General features: G+C 32.5%; 1 protein-coding gene across 6 annotated transcripts in view; it reads left to right on the top strand.

Annotated features, from left to right (window-relative positions):
• Nucleotides 1-12954, top strand: part of KLHL8 (kelch like family member 8) — a 44968-nt gene that overhangs the window by 10099 nt on the left and 21915 nt on the right. For 4 of the 6 annotated variants that reach the window (XM_051967639.1, XM_051967638.1, XM_051967644.1 and 1 more), the window contains exons 2-3: nt 7226-7581; nt 10241-10789. In XM_051967639.1, the coding sequence (XP_051823599.1) occupies nt 7357-7581; nt 10241-10789 (774 nt within the window). In that variant the 5' untranslated portion in view covers nt 7226-7356. Of the gene's footprint in view, nt 1-370; nt 570-7225; nt 7582-10240; nt 10790-12954 lie in introns of those variants that run through there. The other 2 variants (XM_051967641.1, XM_051967642.1) reach the window with 2 other exon arrangements.

Raw genomic sequence — 12954 nt, forward strand, 5'->3', positions numbered from 1 at the left:
TGCTCCTTTATTCATCTTCCCTCTCCGCTCCTGAGTCTCCGGATTTTTTATCCATATTCTTGTGTTTGGATACTTCCTCACTGCCAGCCCCTTTTCAGCACTCTTTTTATGTGTTTTTTTCTCGTGGGGCCTTACTTTGTTTTTACTTGTCTTCCCAATATATTAGTATAGTACCTGTTATGTTGTAAGCACTGAATAAATGTTTGTTGATTTGATTTTAAATATCAGTTTGACCAAGCTCTGACTATTTGAGAAAAGGAAATTTTTGTAAAGCAAATTTTCAGTAATATATGATTTTTATTATGCAGCTCTCTTAATTTTCCAGTTGAGAACAGCTATGAAAAGTATTTGTGAATAGTTTATTTTCTGCAATTGACTCTGCAAGTGACCAAGTGAAAAAATTATAACGCTTTTCAGTATCTCAGTAATTTTGAACCTATTCTGTTTTCACGTGCTTTTTCGTTAAATAATGATATTATTATTTAAAATTTAACAACCCTCTTTTACCTCTGCTTTGTTTTTATTGATTGAGAGTTTACAGGAATTCAAGAATTGAGCTAAAATTGGAGGTAAGCATAGCAGACATTCTCCAAGGTTAATACAGCTAATAATTTCTTTCCAATATATTGTGAAAGAAGTACTCAGTGCTCTGTTTTTGGTTTTTTTTTTTTTTTTGCACAACTACTAGAAACAAATTTATTAATTATCTTCTAGCTCTAAACATCTCATTTTAGAGAACAAGAAGAATCCAAAGAGAAAAAGATCCATTTTGTCTCTGAAAATCTCTCTGGCCTCAATCATTTTTCATAAATAATTTAATTTTCTCAAAGAAAGGGCAGAATTCCATAATAAGAGAAACACATATCTAGGAAGTTCATCTACATCACTGCCTCCAGAATCATTTTAAATGGTTCAAGTTACTCTTAAGATTCCCAGTCCAGCCCTTTTATCTTTTAGATAAAGAAACCAAAGCTCAAAGATGGTAATTAAGTTTGCCTCTACATTATCTCCTGTATGATGGCCATACAAATTTGGCTATGTACATAAAGAGAAGGGTACATAAATGAAATATTATGAGGGTAGAAATGACAAGATTTGGCAATAGTTTGGATATTTTGGGTTAATTGGAGTGGAGTCTAGGATGACTGTGTATAGTATCAATTTGTGGCAAGATTTAAATGAGTGGTTCTTAAATTGTTCTCAGTCTCAGACTACTAACTTAGTAAATTCAGTAAACATTTGGCAAGCCAGACAGATTGAATATACATTATGGGGGGAGGATTCATATCCAATTTTGGCCTTGAAGAAAGGAAAGGGGGCTTCAAAATATGGAAATGAGCGTTGAAAGGTTGAGCGGAAGTACTTTTATCACTGAGTGTGGTGCAAACTAAAGCTAGAGAAAGATTGGGATTAGAATCATAGTCCTTTATGCATGAATTTTAAAAGCTATAAAAGAAATTGGGTAGTATCTCCTAATAGATAATCTTGTCTCTCTCTGCCTCTTCAGTCCTAGCCTTCACTTTAGAAATCTAATTTTATCATCTGTGGTGGCTCCCAGCTGACTTTCACCAAAGTGTATTCATAATAACTGATAATGTCTCTTCCTGGAAACAGCTTAGACTAGGTAGGCTAAATTATTAGAGAAGATAAGTGTGATAATTTTGCCTATTTTCTCTTCAGTGAGTTTTTATATTTCAAAGGAAGGGCAGTGTATAGTGGAAAGTGTACGAGACTTAAAATCAGAAGACCTCAGTTTGAGTCCTGCCTAGTATTGTCGCCAAATTAGTTGTTACTTGAGACTCAATGTGATAAATAATTCTCTTAGTGTCAGATTTCTTCAGACTTATTTCTACTATAATTTATTGTCCTTGTCCAAAAGACCTAATTTTTTTAACTACATTCTTCTGCTGTGATGACTATAAGTCAAGGAAAAAATAGATGTTGAAGGTGGTCCTACTGCCACGTGGGGAGTATATGTTGGATGTGAGCAGACAGTAGCATATTACATATGAGATTTTTCAGTAGAAATGGTAGAAAAGAAATCTTCAGAGAAATACATAACCATAAAAAGATGTGCTGAATACATAAAAATGAAAAATAAACTTGTCACAGCAAAACTAAGAAGTATATCTCTTGTGTGCTTCATTGGAATCTCCACATCAGGAAGGCCTCTCAGAATGTTGGGTATCTCTATATGGTGAATTTATAAGAAGTTGCTATTTAGAGTTACATGAGATGGATAGGTATGGATAGATTGCAATCTACATTATTGGAGAGATTATTCACTCAATGAAATTATAGGCCTGTAAGTTTATGTTAAAAACAATAGCATTTTGTTGGTCTGCCTTAGTTGGATTACTTTTAGTAGAAGGAGTAGTCTGCAATTGGCTTGTCTTGGTACTAATTTTAAAATAGCATGTTAATGTAATTAGCTTGTTTACAGTTATTAATAATCACTTTAAAGTAGTATTGCTGTCATACTCCCAGCTCATTGAAATAAATTTCCCAAAGTCCCCAGAGTCACTTCCAAATCATTATTGCTTTAACTCCTAACTACCTTTTGTTCTTATCTCAACTATAGGATGTTATTTTCAGGTGTAATTATTATTCAGAAGCTTCAGAACAATCCTTGGAGTCAGGAAGACCTGAGTTCAAATTCTTCATGTTACAGAATGACTTATTTGTACATTAATTATTTTCCAGTGCCTTTAGATACTTTAAGATTATGAGTTGCCCGTCTTGCATGGGTGAAGAAAGAGTTCTGCACACATCTGGATTTAAAAAAAATTTTTTTTTCTTCTACTTAAGTAAAATATTAAATTTATTTTCAAATCCATTCCATAATTCTTTTGGGGAAGATGGTAGGAGAAAGGGGAAAGAACATATCAAGATCTGTGATTTTAGCTATTTAGAGAACTCAGTCATTCAATAAGCATTATTGTATGCCAGGTAGTATGCTAAGCTGAAGAGATAAGAGTCCTTTTACTCAAAGTACTTTATTTTCACTTAAGAACTTCCCTCATCTTCAACAATACAGGTTTGTGCCTATTCTGCAATATTACAGTTTTTGGGGGCCCTGAGAGTTTGGCAAGATCACCAAGAGCAGTATCTACAAGAAGCAGGGTTCAAAGTCTCCCTGACTTCTCCACTGGAGTCTATCTTTCAAAAATGACCATTATTATTAATCTGAAAGCTACTGAATTTTTTATATTTAATACCTTTTCTACTAATTACAGTGAATCAAGAAATAAAACATTAAATTTTTAGTTCTTTTTTTTTTCCTAAAAAAAACTACTACTGAATTTAGTTGTATCCTTGAATGTGAAATGATGTTTATTTTTAAAGTACCTTATCAGAAGATAACAAGCTAATTCCATAATACTTGAGATTTGCATCAGCCCAAGAATGGAGGATGACAAATGCTAACAATATAAAAATAATTTTTACTTGGCTTTGGAATTTTTTGTGCCACATTTTAGTTCATTTAGTAAACACTTAGGAGAACCTATTATATAATAGGTTACTATGCCAGGCATTGAAAAAAATTAAAGATTAATTAGACAAGATCTTTCAGAGAACTAAGATCTGTACACAAGTATGAGCCAAAATAGGCAAGTGTCCATGGAAAAAATGGGTAGATCCATTCATGGTATCCTTGTATTTATTCAGTTGATCATTTCCAGAATCAAATATGAAATCTTGAATTTGTTATTCAAAACTTCTTCATACAAGACACTTAATTTGAATTCCTTTGTCCTTTTTAATAATAATGCCTTCCCTCTATTGATAATATAATTATCCAATGTTTTCTCCCTTTAGATTGGGAGTCTTTTGACTTTGTAACACAGGTACTTAATATAGTTCCTGGCATATAAATAATGATATTCAAAATACCATAAGAGTTCAAAGGAAGAAATTATTTGGAAGGTACCTCCATTAAGGAGATAGTATTTGAACTACTTAGCCTTTTATTCAAATGAAGAAAAGTAGAACATTTTAGACTGAGGGAACAGTGAACAAAGTCGTTAATTTCATAGGATCCTATTTTAGCCTTTTTCAGGAATAAGCAAAGAACAACATTGATAAATTATATTATTGGAATAATACATATAGGTTAGAGCCAGATTATAGAGGGTTTTTAGTTAAAGGTCAATTTTAGGATGGTTTGGTGATGAGGAACCATTAGAAGGCTTTTTTTTTTTTTTTTTTTTTTGAGTGGTGAAAAGCCATCAGTACATATTCTATCAGAGGCTAATATAATATCAGTATGTAGGATGGATTAAAGGAAATAGTCTTATAACTCAGTCTTTAAAATGGTGTCATTGATATTGAAAAACCACAGTAATAGAAGTTCTAGGTATATCTTAGGTTCTGAGAGTTAAACAAAATTTTGAACAAGACATAACATCATGATCTAGCACAGAAAGAGCTATCTCATTTTTGGATATATATTAACAACACTTGATTCATGAAAGCAGAACTCTTATGTTTTCCTAACTCAATTTCCCTGGACTGGGGAAGTAGTTATATGCTTTGATTCCAGAAATTTAGCCTACTAGATTGAAATATATCTAAAACATTTAATTAGGCAAAGGATTGATCTAGTTGTCAAGAATTTAAAAGCAAAATTTCTTATGGAGAAAGAAGTTCATTAATCAAAAGTTTACTAAAGCCCCCTTTTTTCTCTACCTTTAGTGCTTACAGATATTGATTCATTAATCATTGATGTAGGTAGATTACTTATATTAGATTTCAGAGATTAAAAAACGAGAATGGCATTGGGTGATTATGCATATTGGGAGGACTTTATATCTAAAGTCTCTCTTGGGCTTCAGTTCATATGTTCTTTATTCAGCTAAATATTAAAATTACAAATTCCCTTTGTAATAAATAATTTAATAATAGTACAGTTAGTGATATGTTTTAAATGTGCAACTTGAGTTTGAAATTACTTTTGGGGAAAATTATTTGCTTCTATATTGAAAGAAATTGTAATTTCTACATAAAGACAAATTTTGTTGAGTTTTTTAAATCTATTTTTTTGTCTTGATAGTATCAGATTTTACTATGTAAGCTTATAAAATTGTGCAATATATGTTTATAAGCTGTTAGAAAAATCTTTCAATTAAATTACCATGTTTCTATGTACTGAGTGTGTGTGTGTGTGTGTGTGTGTGTGTGTGTGTGTGTAATGCGGGGGGAGATCATTCTTAAGGATCTTTAAAGCCTACTATGATTTCTGCATCAGAATAACTATAGGATATATAAATAACATTGGAAATGGAGGGAGAATCTTTTTTATGGATTATTCAGTTATGTGAATCTTGCCAGTCAGAAACAGCATGCTTCTTTTAACTTGATAGTTATATTTTTTAGAAGATCAGAAGTTATCTGTTGAATTCATATTAGACAAGTACATTTTTTTAAAAAAGATAAGCACCAGGAAGATAGTTTAATCAGTAGTTCACATGTATTTCTTTGGAATGGTAAAACCATTGTACTTCTAAAAGTTAAGTGTTTCACTGTTATTGCTATTACTGTATAGATTATGTTCTCCTGAGAGTCTTAAGACTTTACTTTGCATCATTTCTATAGAAGTCTTCCCAAGTGTTTCTGAAATCATCCCCTTCATAATTTCTTATACTTCAATAATATTCTGTCAGAATCATATATTATCACCTTGTTTAACATATTGGATTACTTGCCATCTAGGGGAGGGCGTGGAGGAAGGGAAGGAAAATTGGAACACAAAGTTTTATAAGGGTTATTGGTGAAAAATTATCTATGCATGTTTTGAAAATAAAAAGCTTTAAGTAAAAAAAAATCGTACGGCAACTTGTTCAGTCATTCCCCAGTTCATGGGCATCCTCTCAATTTCCGATTGAGAAAAACCTGCTATAAATATTTTTGTATATTTTGTTTGTAATCTCTTTGGGATACAAATTTAATGTTTTATAGCCCTTTGGGCATAGTTCCAAATTGTTATTAGTTCCCTATATTTTTGAAAAAAGAGACCTTGCCGTAAATTTCCCCTTACCCCCAGCTTCATGCTTTTCTTGATTATTTTACCAAATAATAAAATTAGCCAAGGCTTTTCCATATATAAAGATGTAATGGTACTTTATCTCCATCAAGTAGAGATGGTGATGGAAAAAGATCTCTTATATTTTTTAAGCTAATAAAGCTTGGAAAGATTTTCAGTCTCCTCCACGTTTATGAAATGGTAACCTCTATGGTGTGACACTGAAGGTTGTATTACATATTTTCTCATCTGTTACTTTGTCATGACAGACAGCTTTTCCTGTTACCTTCCTCTCATGCCTCATTTTAGCATGGAAGTGAAGGTACTGAGAACTCTTATAGGGCTAATGAGAACTCCTTGAGAGTATAGACCATAAATTTCAAACACAAGGCTCACATGTGGCCCACAACACTCCTTAATGTGGCCTGAAGCAGATTAATTTGTAATCAAAAAATATTTAACAAAACATACATAGATATTTTGTTTTAAAATGAAGTCAGTGTGCAACTCACAAGGAACCCTTATGTAAGTACCACTGATATAAATATTATAGACTCTCAAAAAAAGATAAAAACTGGAACATCTATAGGTGTCTAACCCATGCTTGAATAAAAATGTATATGTATCTAGTGTTGCCTGAAATTATATTATAACCCCCTTTTTAAGTAGTCCCATTTTTTTCTAATTGAAAGGACATTTTTTAACTTACATGCTTAAACCCGACTCTGCAACTTCTACCCATTGTTAATTCTGTCTTCTGGGACCAAACAAAATAGTATTCTACTTCTGAATGACATTAACTGATAATAGAGACAATGCTATTTTATTTTTTTAATGATTTTAATAATTAAAAATATTCTATATGCTATGAAGAATATTGAATTTTGAACTAAATCTAATGAAAGTTTTTTTCTTTTTTAAACTGGAGATAATCACTGACTAAAATAAATGTAAAATCTTAGCTTTTATCAAGAACAGTGACTTTCAAATGATAGCATGTAACCAGTATCTAATTTATTGTGGTTCAAGATAATTTGATAAATTTTGGTGAGAATTCATTAATATAAATTTGAAATTGTTACCTGGTTCTTGAGAAAATTTTGTTAGCTTTGATTTTGATGGTGGAGGGTATTGTTATTACAGATCTAGAAAATAAGCAAAATATAATATTGATGACTTTTTTTCCCCTTTATCTACTAACAGGAAAATGACAGGTTGAACTGAACATGAAAAGTACATGAAGATTAATAGATTATATTTCTAATCTCTTCCCTCCCCCCCAAATTTTTTAAATCAATGGGAATTGTGTGAACAAACCAGCATTGAAAAGAGGAATGATGTCAATGGCTTCAGAATCTTTGTGCCCAGAATCAGCTAAGACTCAGTTGATAAAGGGGAAGAAACAGCAGCAGCATCACCAACAAGAGAACAGGTCCTCAAATAGAGATGGTGATGGAGAAGAATCTTATACATTTGAAGCCAATGAAGCTTGGAAAGATTTTCATGGTTCACTCCTACGATTTTATGAAGATGGTGAACTTTGTGATGTGACACTGAAGGTAGTATTGCATATTTTCTTCCTATCTGTTATTTGACTATCTTAAGGATTTTGTTACCTATAGTACTCTTATGCCTCATTTTGGTATGGAGATATGACTATGAATATATGAATATATAATAATATGAATATCATGCCAACATAGTAAGAATTCTGATAGGATTAGGATTTCTGGGCTTCATATATATTACCCTAACTTGGGATTTCTATTTCTAGCTTTTTAAGATTCTTTTTTGAGCTCTTCCAAGAATTGTTTTGGGCCTGAGACCAAATTACTTTTTCTTTGAGGCTTTGAATGTAGCAGTTTTGACTTTTCTGAGTGTGTTTTTTTTTTCTTCCCTGTCACCCATAGTAATTTTCTATGGTGAGGTTCTTTTGCTTATTTTTCCTGCCTGTTTTTTGACTTTTAACTTTAGAGTTGGCCTCTGCTCCTGGAGTGGACAAAGCACTGTCCTGAGCTTCAGACTTTTTGTGCAACTATTTTCAGAGCTAGTTTTGGGAGTCTGCAAATTTTTAGTTCTCCCAAGGTGGTATGATTTAAGGAGATGTGTGGTCACTGCTCTCCCAATCAGTGCTTTGATGTGTGAGCAACCACAAGCACTTTTCTCCTTGGAACTGTGACTGGGGTTCCTATTCCCCTGTTGACTGCAAGTCCTGTTAGTGCTCCTCCTCATTCTAGGATTGTGACCCAAGATTGTCCCCTGGATCTGGGTATGGGCAATGCAGCTAGAGTCCTTTACCAATGCCATTGAGGGAACCCTTGTCCGATCCTCTTACCATCCATGGATTGAGAGCTCTGGAAGTTGCTGCTGATTTAACCCCCCCACACACATTCTTACCCCCCCCCTCCCCACCTCCGCCCCAAGACCTGCTGCTGACTATCCAAGGGTAACTTGTGTTGGACTGTGCCCCATTCTCATTCCACTCCAGTGTGATAGATCTTTCTTTACTGACCTTTTAGGTTGTCTTGGGTTAGAAATTTATTTCACCCCATCCTTTTGTGAGTTCTGCTGCTCCAGAATTCCTTTGGAAAGTTATTTTAAAATTGTTTGGAGGGGAATTTGGGAGAGCTGAGGTAAATCTTGGCTCTGATCTCTAAATTTATTTTAAACAAGAAATTTAAACATGTGTAGGACTGGAGACTATCATAAACCACATGAAGAGCTTTTAATCTCATTGATTTGTATAGCTTGAGTTAGGAGTTAGTAGAAGTAAAACAATGTGTCTATTAACTCTAGAATCTTGTTATGCAATAGTGCTGCTAAATCATATAATTCCATGTTCATGTAACATCTAATTTAACAATATTGATATAAAAACTAAATCTTTTAAGTAGTATTTACAAGTAATCCAAAAAGTGATTCTTGAGATATTTAAGATTTCTGAAAGAAATTTTTAAACAGCGCATTTAGCATTCAGCGCTGGGTCTTAAATCAATTTGTAACTGATAAACTTTCTTGGTCTGGGTTGCAACCTATATTTTATTGGATTGTTTGACCTGCATTTTATATTTTTCTAAAATATTTTTATTTTGAAGTTCAGATATGAAGGACATTTTGTAGTTCTAGCTTATATTGAAATGGGCTTTCCATCCCTCCCTTCTTCTCCAAGAAAAATTACACAATGGTTTCTAATGTCTTGATAATTCACATTGCAGCAATTCATTATTAGTGGATTAAGGTTTATATTAATCTCTTTAGACAATTGTCCTATATGGGTCTTAGTTTTGTTTTTATCTAGACCTATGGTTTCACTGTTATTTATGTTAATCTTTTTAGGCAACGGTCTTACATTGGTTTTAGTTTTGTTTTTGTCTAGACCTATGATTTCATTGTTGAATCAACTTTCAGAAAATTCTATATTTAGAGATTGGTACCTCATCAGTCATTTATAAAAGCTTATTTGCCCGAGGCCCTGGGAAGTGAAGGAATTTGTTTTGGGTCACATAGCTAGATTTATATTTATATTTACATAGCAAGACTTAGCTTCAAAGGATAGCCTTTTTCCACCATACCATACCGTTATAGGTTAATCCTTTAGAATAAGTATCCAGAAGTATCATTCCACATGAAAAAGAAAAATAATTTAACATTTTAAAATTTACATTATTTGTATTCTTATTTCCATTCTTTATTTTTCCCCTTCCAAAAAAAAAAAAAAACTGCTTGTAGGAAGCTTAGCTTGGAAAAATAAAAATAGAAGAGTCAATTCAGAGATTGGTCAAATAGCCTAAGTAAGAAGCTTTTCTTTTCATGAAAATTTGAAATAAGTTGACACTCTCCATCTCCTCCACTTAATAAATCATTTCAGTTTGAAGGATGAGCTTCATTTTTAAGTGCTCAGCAAATATGAATTTCCTTATAAATTTTCAAATAATAACTTGAACTATATGATAACTTATTTCATTTGCAAAGTTGACTTCTAGAAATTTGTACTAAAAATGGATTTAAGTAACAATTTAAAAGTCCACAACTCTGATCAGCTATATACTAAATTAAAAAATCAACTGGCTGAACTGGAGGAGGAAAAATTGATCTTTACTTGGCTTAGTTCTAAAGTAAGGGACCATGTAATTTACTCTTTAAAAATAAACTACCAAAAATTAAGCATTTGCCTCTGTTATAAGCTATAATATTTTACAATTTCCTTTTTTCGAACAGGTTGGCTCAAAATTAATCTCCTGCCACAAACTGGTACTGGCTTGTGTTATTCCCTACTTCAGAGCCATGTTTCTTTCTGAAATGGCTGAAGCTAAGCAGACACTCATTGAGATCAGGGATTTTGATGGTGATGCAATAGAAGACTTGGTGAAGTTTGTCTATTCTTCCCGGCTCACTTTGACAGTTGACAATGTCCAGCCTCTCTTATATGCAGCCTGTATTCTACAAGTAGAGCTGGTGGCTAGAGCTTGTTGTGAATACATGAAATTACATTTTCATCCTTCTAATTGCTTGGCGGTTCGAGCTTTTGCAGAGAGTCACAACCGCATTGACTTAATGGACATGGCAGACCGATATGCTTGTGAACATTTTGCCGAAGTGGTAGAATGTGAAGACTTTGTGAGTGTCTCACCCCAACATCTCCATAAGCTTTTGTCCTCAAGTGATCTGAACATTGAGAATGAAAAGCAGGTCTATTGTGCAGCCATCAAGTGGCTTCTTGCAAATCCTCAGCATCATGCGATGTGGTTGGATGAAATACTTGCTCAGGTAGGATAAAATGGAGATATAATTATATTGAAGGAAAGCAGGAATATTGTTAAAGTATAGCTATCTCTTTCTTCTGCTGAGGAAAAAATGTGAGAGAAAATATAGTAGTCACTGATAGAGTATAAAGCTTGAAAAGGCTTTGACTAGCAATATTTAGTGTGCTACTAAGTGTACTAATGATACAAGACATTTGATCTTTGTGCTTGTTATCTGTGGCTGCTACTAATTAATCTTCTTATCCTGGGACTAGAAATCTTATTCACTAATTTTTAAAAATCTAAATGTTAGAAATGGCCCTTCTTTATCCTTTAATTAAAAAAAAAACAAACACTGTTGATTTTAAAGCCTACGCTTCTAGAATATTGAGCTCATCAAAAACATTTACAATAAAAAATACAATTTTTGATTAAATGCCATAATTAGAACATAATTTGAACATAAATTTCTAAATTTTATGAATTGTTTTGCTCAAAAAAAATTTATGGTTGGTCCTATTAAGGACAGAAATACTACTTTAAAGACTACGTTCACTTATTTACTTATCACTCCGAAGCATTCAGGCTTTCGCTTAGTAAAAGTATTTCACTATCATACTGATGATAACTGTTTTCTATGCTACCACTTTTCTAATAAAAGCGTGTATTTTTCAAAGAATTATTAAATGCCAGTGGAATGTAGTCTTTATGAACTTCTGAAAGATGGGTGCCTTAACTTTAGTTTGTACATGGGCAGAATCTTTGGAAAAGCCTTTCTGTTTATTTTTTTTAATTGTGAATGAATTTTAAAATATGGAAAGATTCAATAATATGCATACAAATAAAACCTGTTCTATGAAGTAGTTGTCTTAGGAGGGAATGTATGTACTTAAATTCATACTGCTTAGAACATTTCTAGAATTCTTATTTTGAAATTCTTATTTCTGTCAGTGGACAACCTGCATAAAGAAAAGTTGGTCTCTTTATAGTGACAGTATAAGCATGGTCTTAGCTGGTTCAGTCATCTGTTTTATTATATTTAAGACCTGAATTTGATTTGGCCTTAAATACTTGGGCAAATCACTTAAGCTCTGTTTGCCCCAATTTCCCTAACTAAAAAATAATAGCACTTTCCTCTCAGAATTATGTTTAAATCAATATGCAGAGAGGATCAAATAAGATAGTTGTAATGTGCTTAGTACAATGTAGTATGGCATGTAGTAAGTACACTACATAAATACATCCTCTCTCAAATCCCTTTTTACTCATAAAGTAGCTTTTTGCTTTTTCTAAAAATCAATTCTATTTTCAAAAAACCAAAGATTTTCTGTTACAGATAATAATATTTAAAAGTATGTGCATAGGTGCTAAAATTAAGCCATATTGGAAAACATTCCAGAAGTGCTTTGAGCAAATGATAGAGAAAAGCATATAGCATCTTTGAAGGAAAATATTCTTTTGTAAAATTTCTGCTTTCTTGGTTTAAAAACTAGTTTCACTATTCCATAGTCACATTTAATAACAATCATTCAATATCTAATTAATATGAAGCAGCCAAGGACCAAAAGAATTAGCATTTGGGTAGGATCAGTAGAAATTTTGTGCAAAAAAAGAGTTGAGAGATACAGATACAAAAGTGAGATTATCCCAACCTAAGAGGAATTTGAATTCTACTTATTTTAAGTTTTTGCCTAAATTAAAAAACCCATAAAACATAAAGCACAGTAATTTATCAGATTTTTATCTTTGAGGTAGACTTTGGATACTGACAGTATCATTCAACCTACTTGTTTAGAATGATACTACTTATCCCCTGTGACCCTGTTCATACACTACTGAATGTCAATAGTTTTCCCTTATTTCTGTGTATCTCTCCCAAGGGGAAAAATCACTATCCTGTCCAATTTTACAGTATTTTTTAAAAATCACTTGCATTTTTCTACTTTGTGTACATAATTTATTTCTCTTTCTTCCATCGTCCCAACTAGTGAGCTCCTGTAAGGTAGAGAGTGGGTCTTAATTGTCTTTGAATATTATCTTTTGCCTCCTAACTGTGCAGGTTTTGCTAAATTAAGATAAATTTGTAGAAGTAAGAAGTTAAAAACAAGATTAGCCTTTTCATCTAACAAGTTTAAATTCAGTTTTTAAGAAGAGATGTAAACTTCCTGTCAGAAAACTTGACCCAAGAAC

The sequence above is a fragment of the Antechinus flavipes genome, chromosome 6, assembly GCF_016432865.1.
Source record: "Antechinus flavipes isolate AdamAnt ecotype Samford, QLD, Australia chromosome 6, AdamAnt_v2, whole genome shotgun sequence".
Classification (NCBI taxonomy): domain Eukaryota; kingdom Metazoa; phylum Chordata; class Mammalia; order Dasyuromorphia; family Dasyuridae; genus Antechinus; species Antechinus flavipes.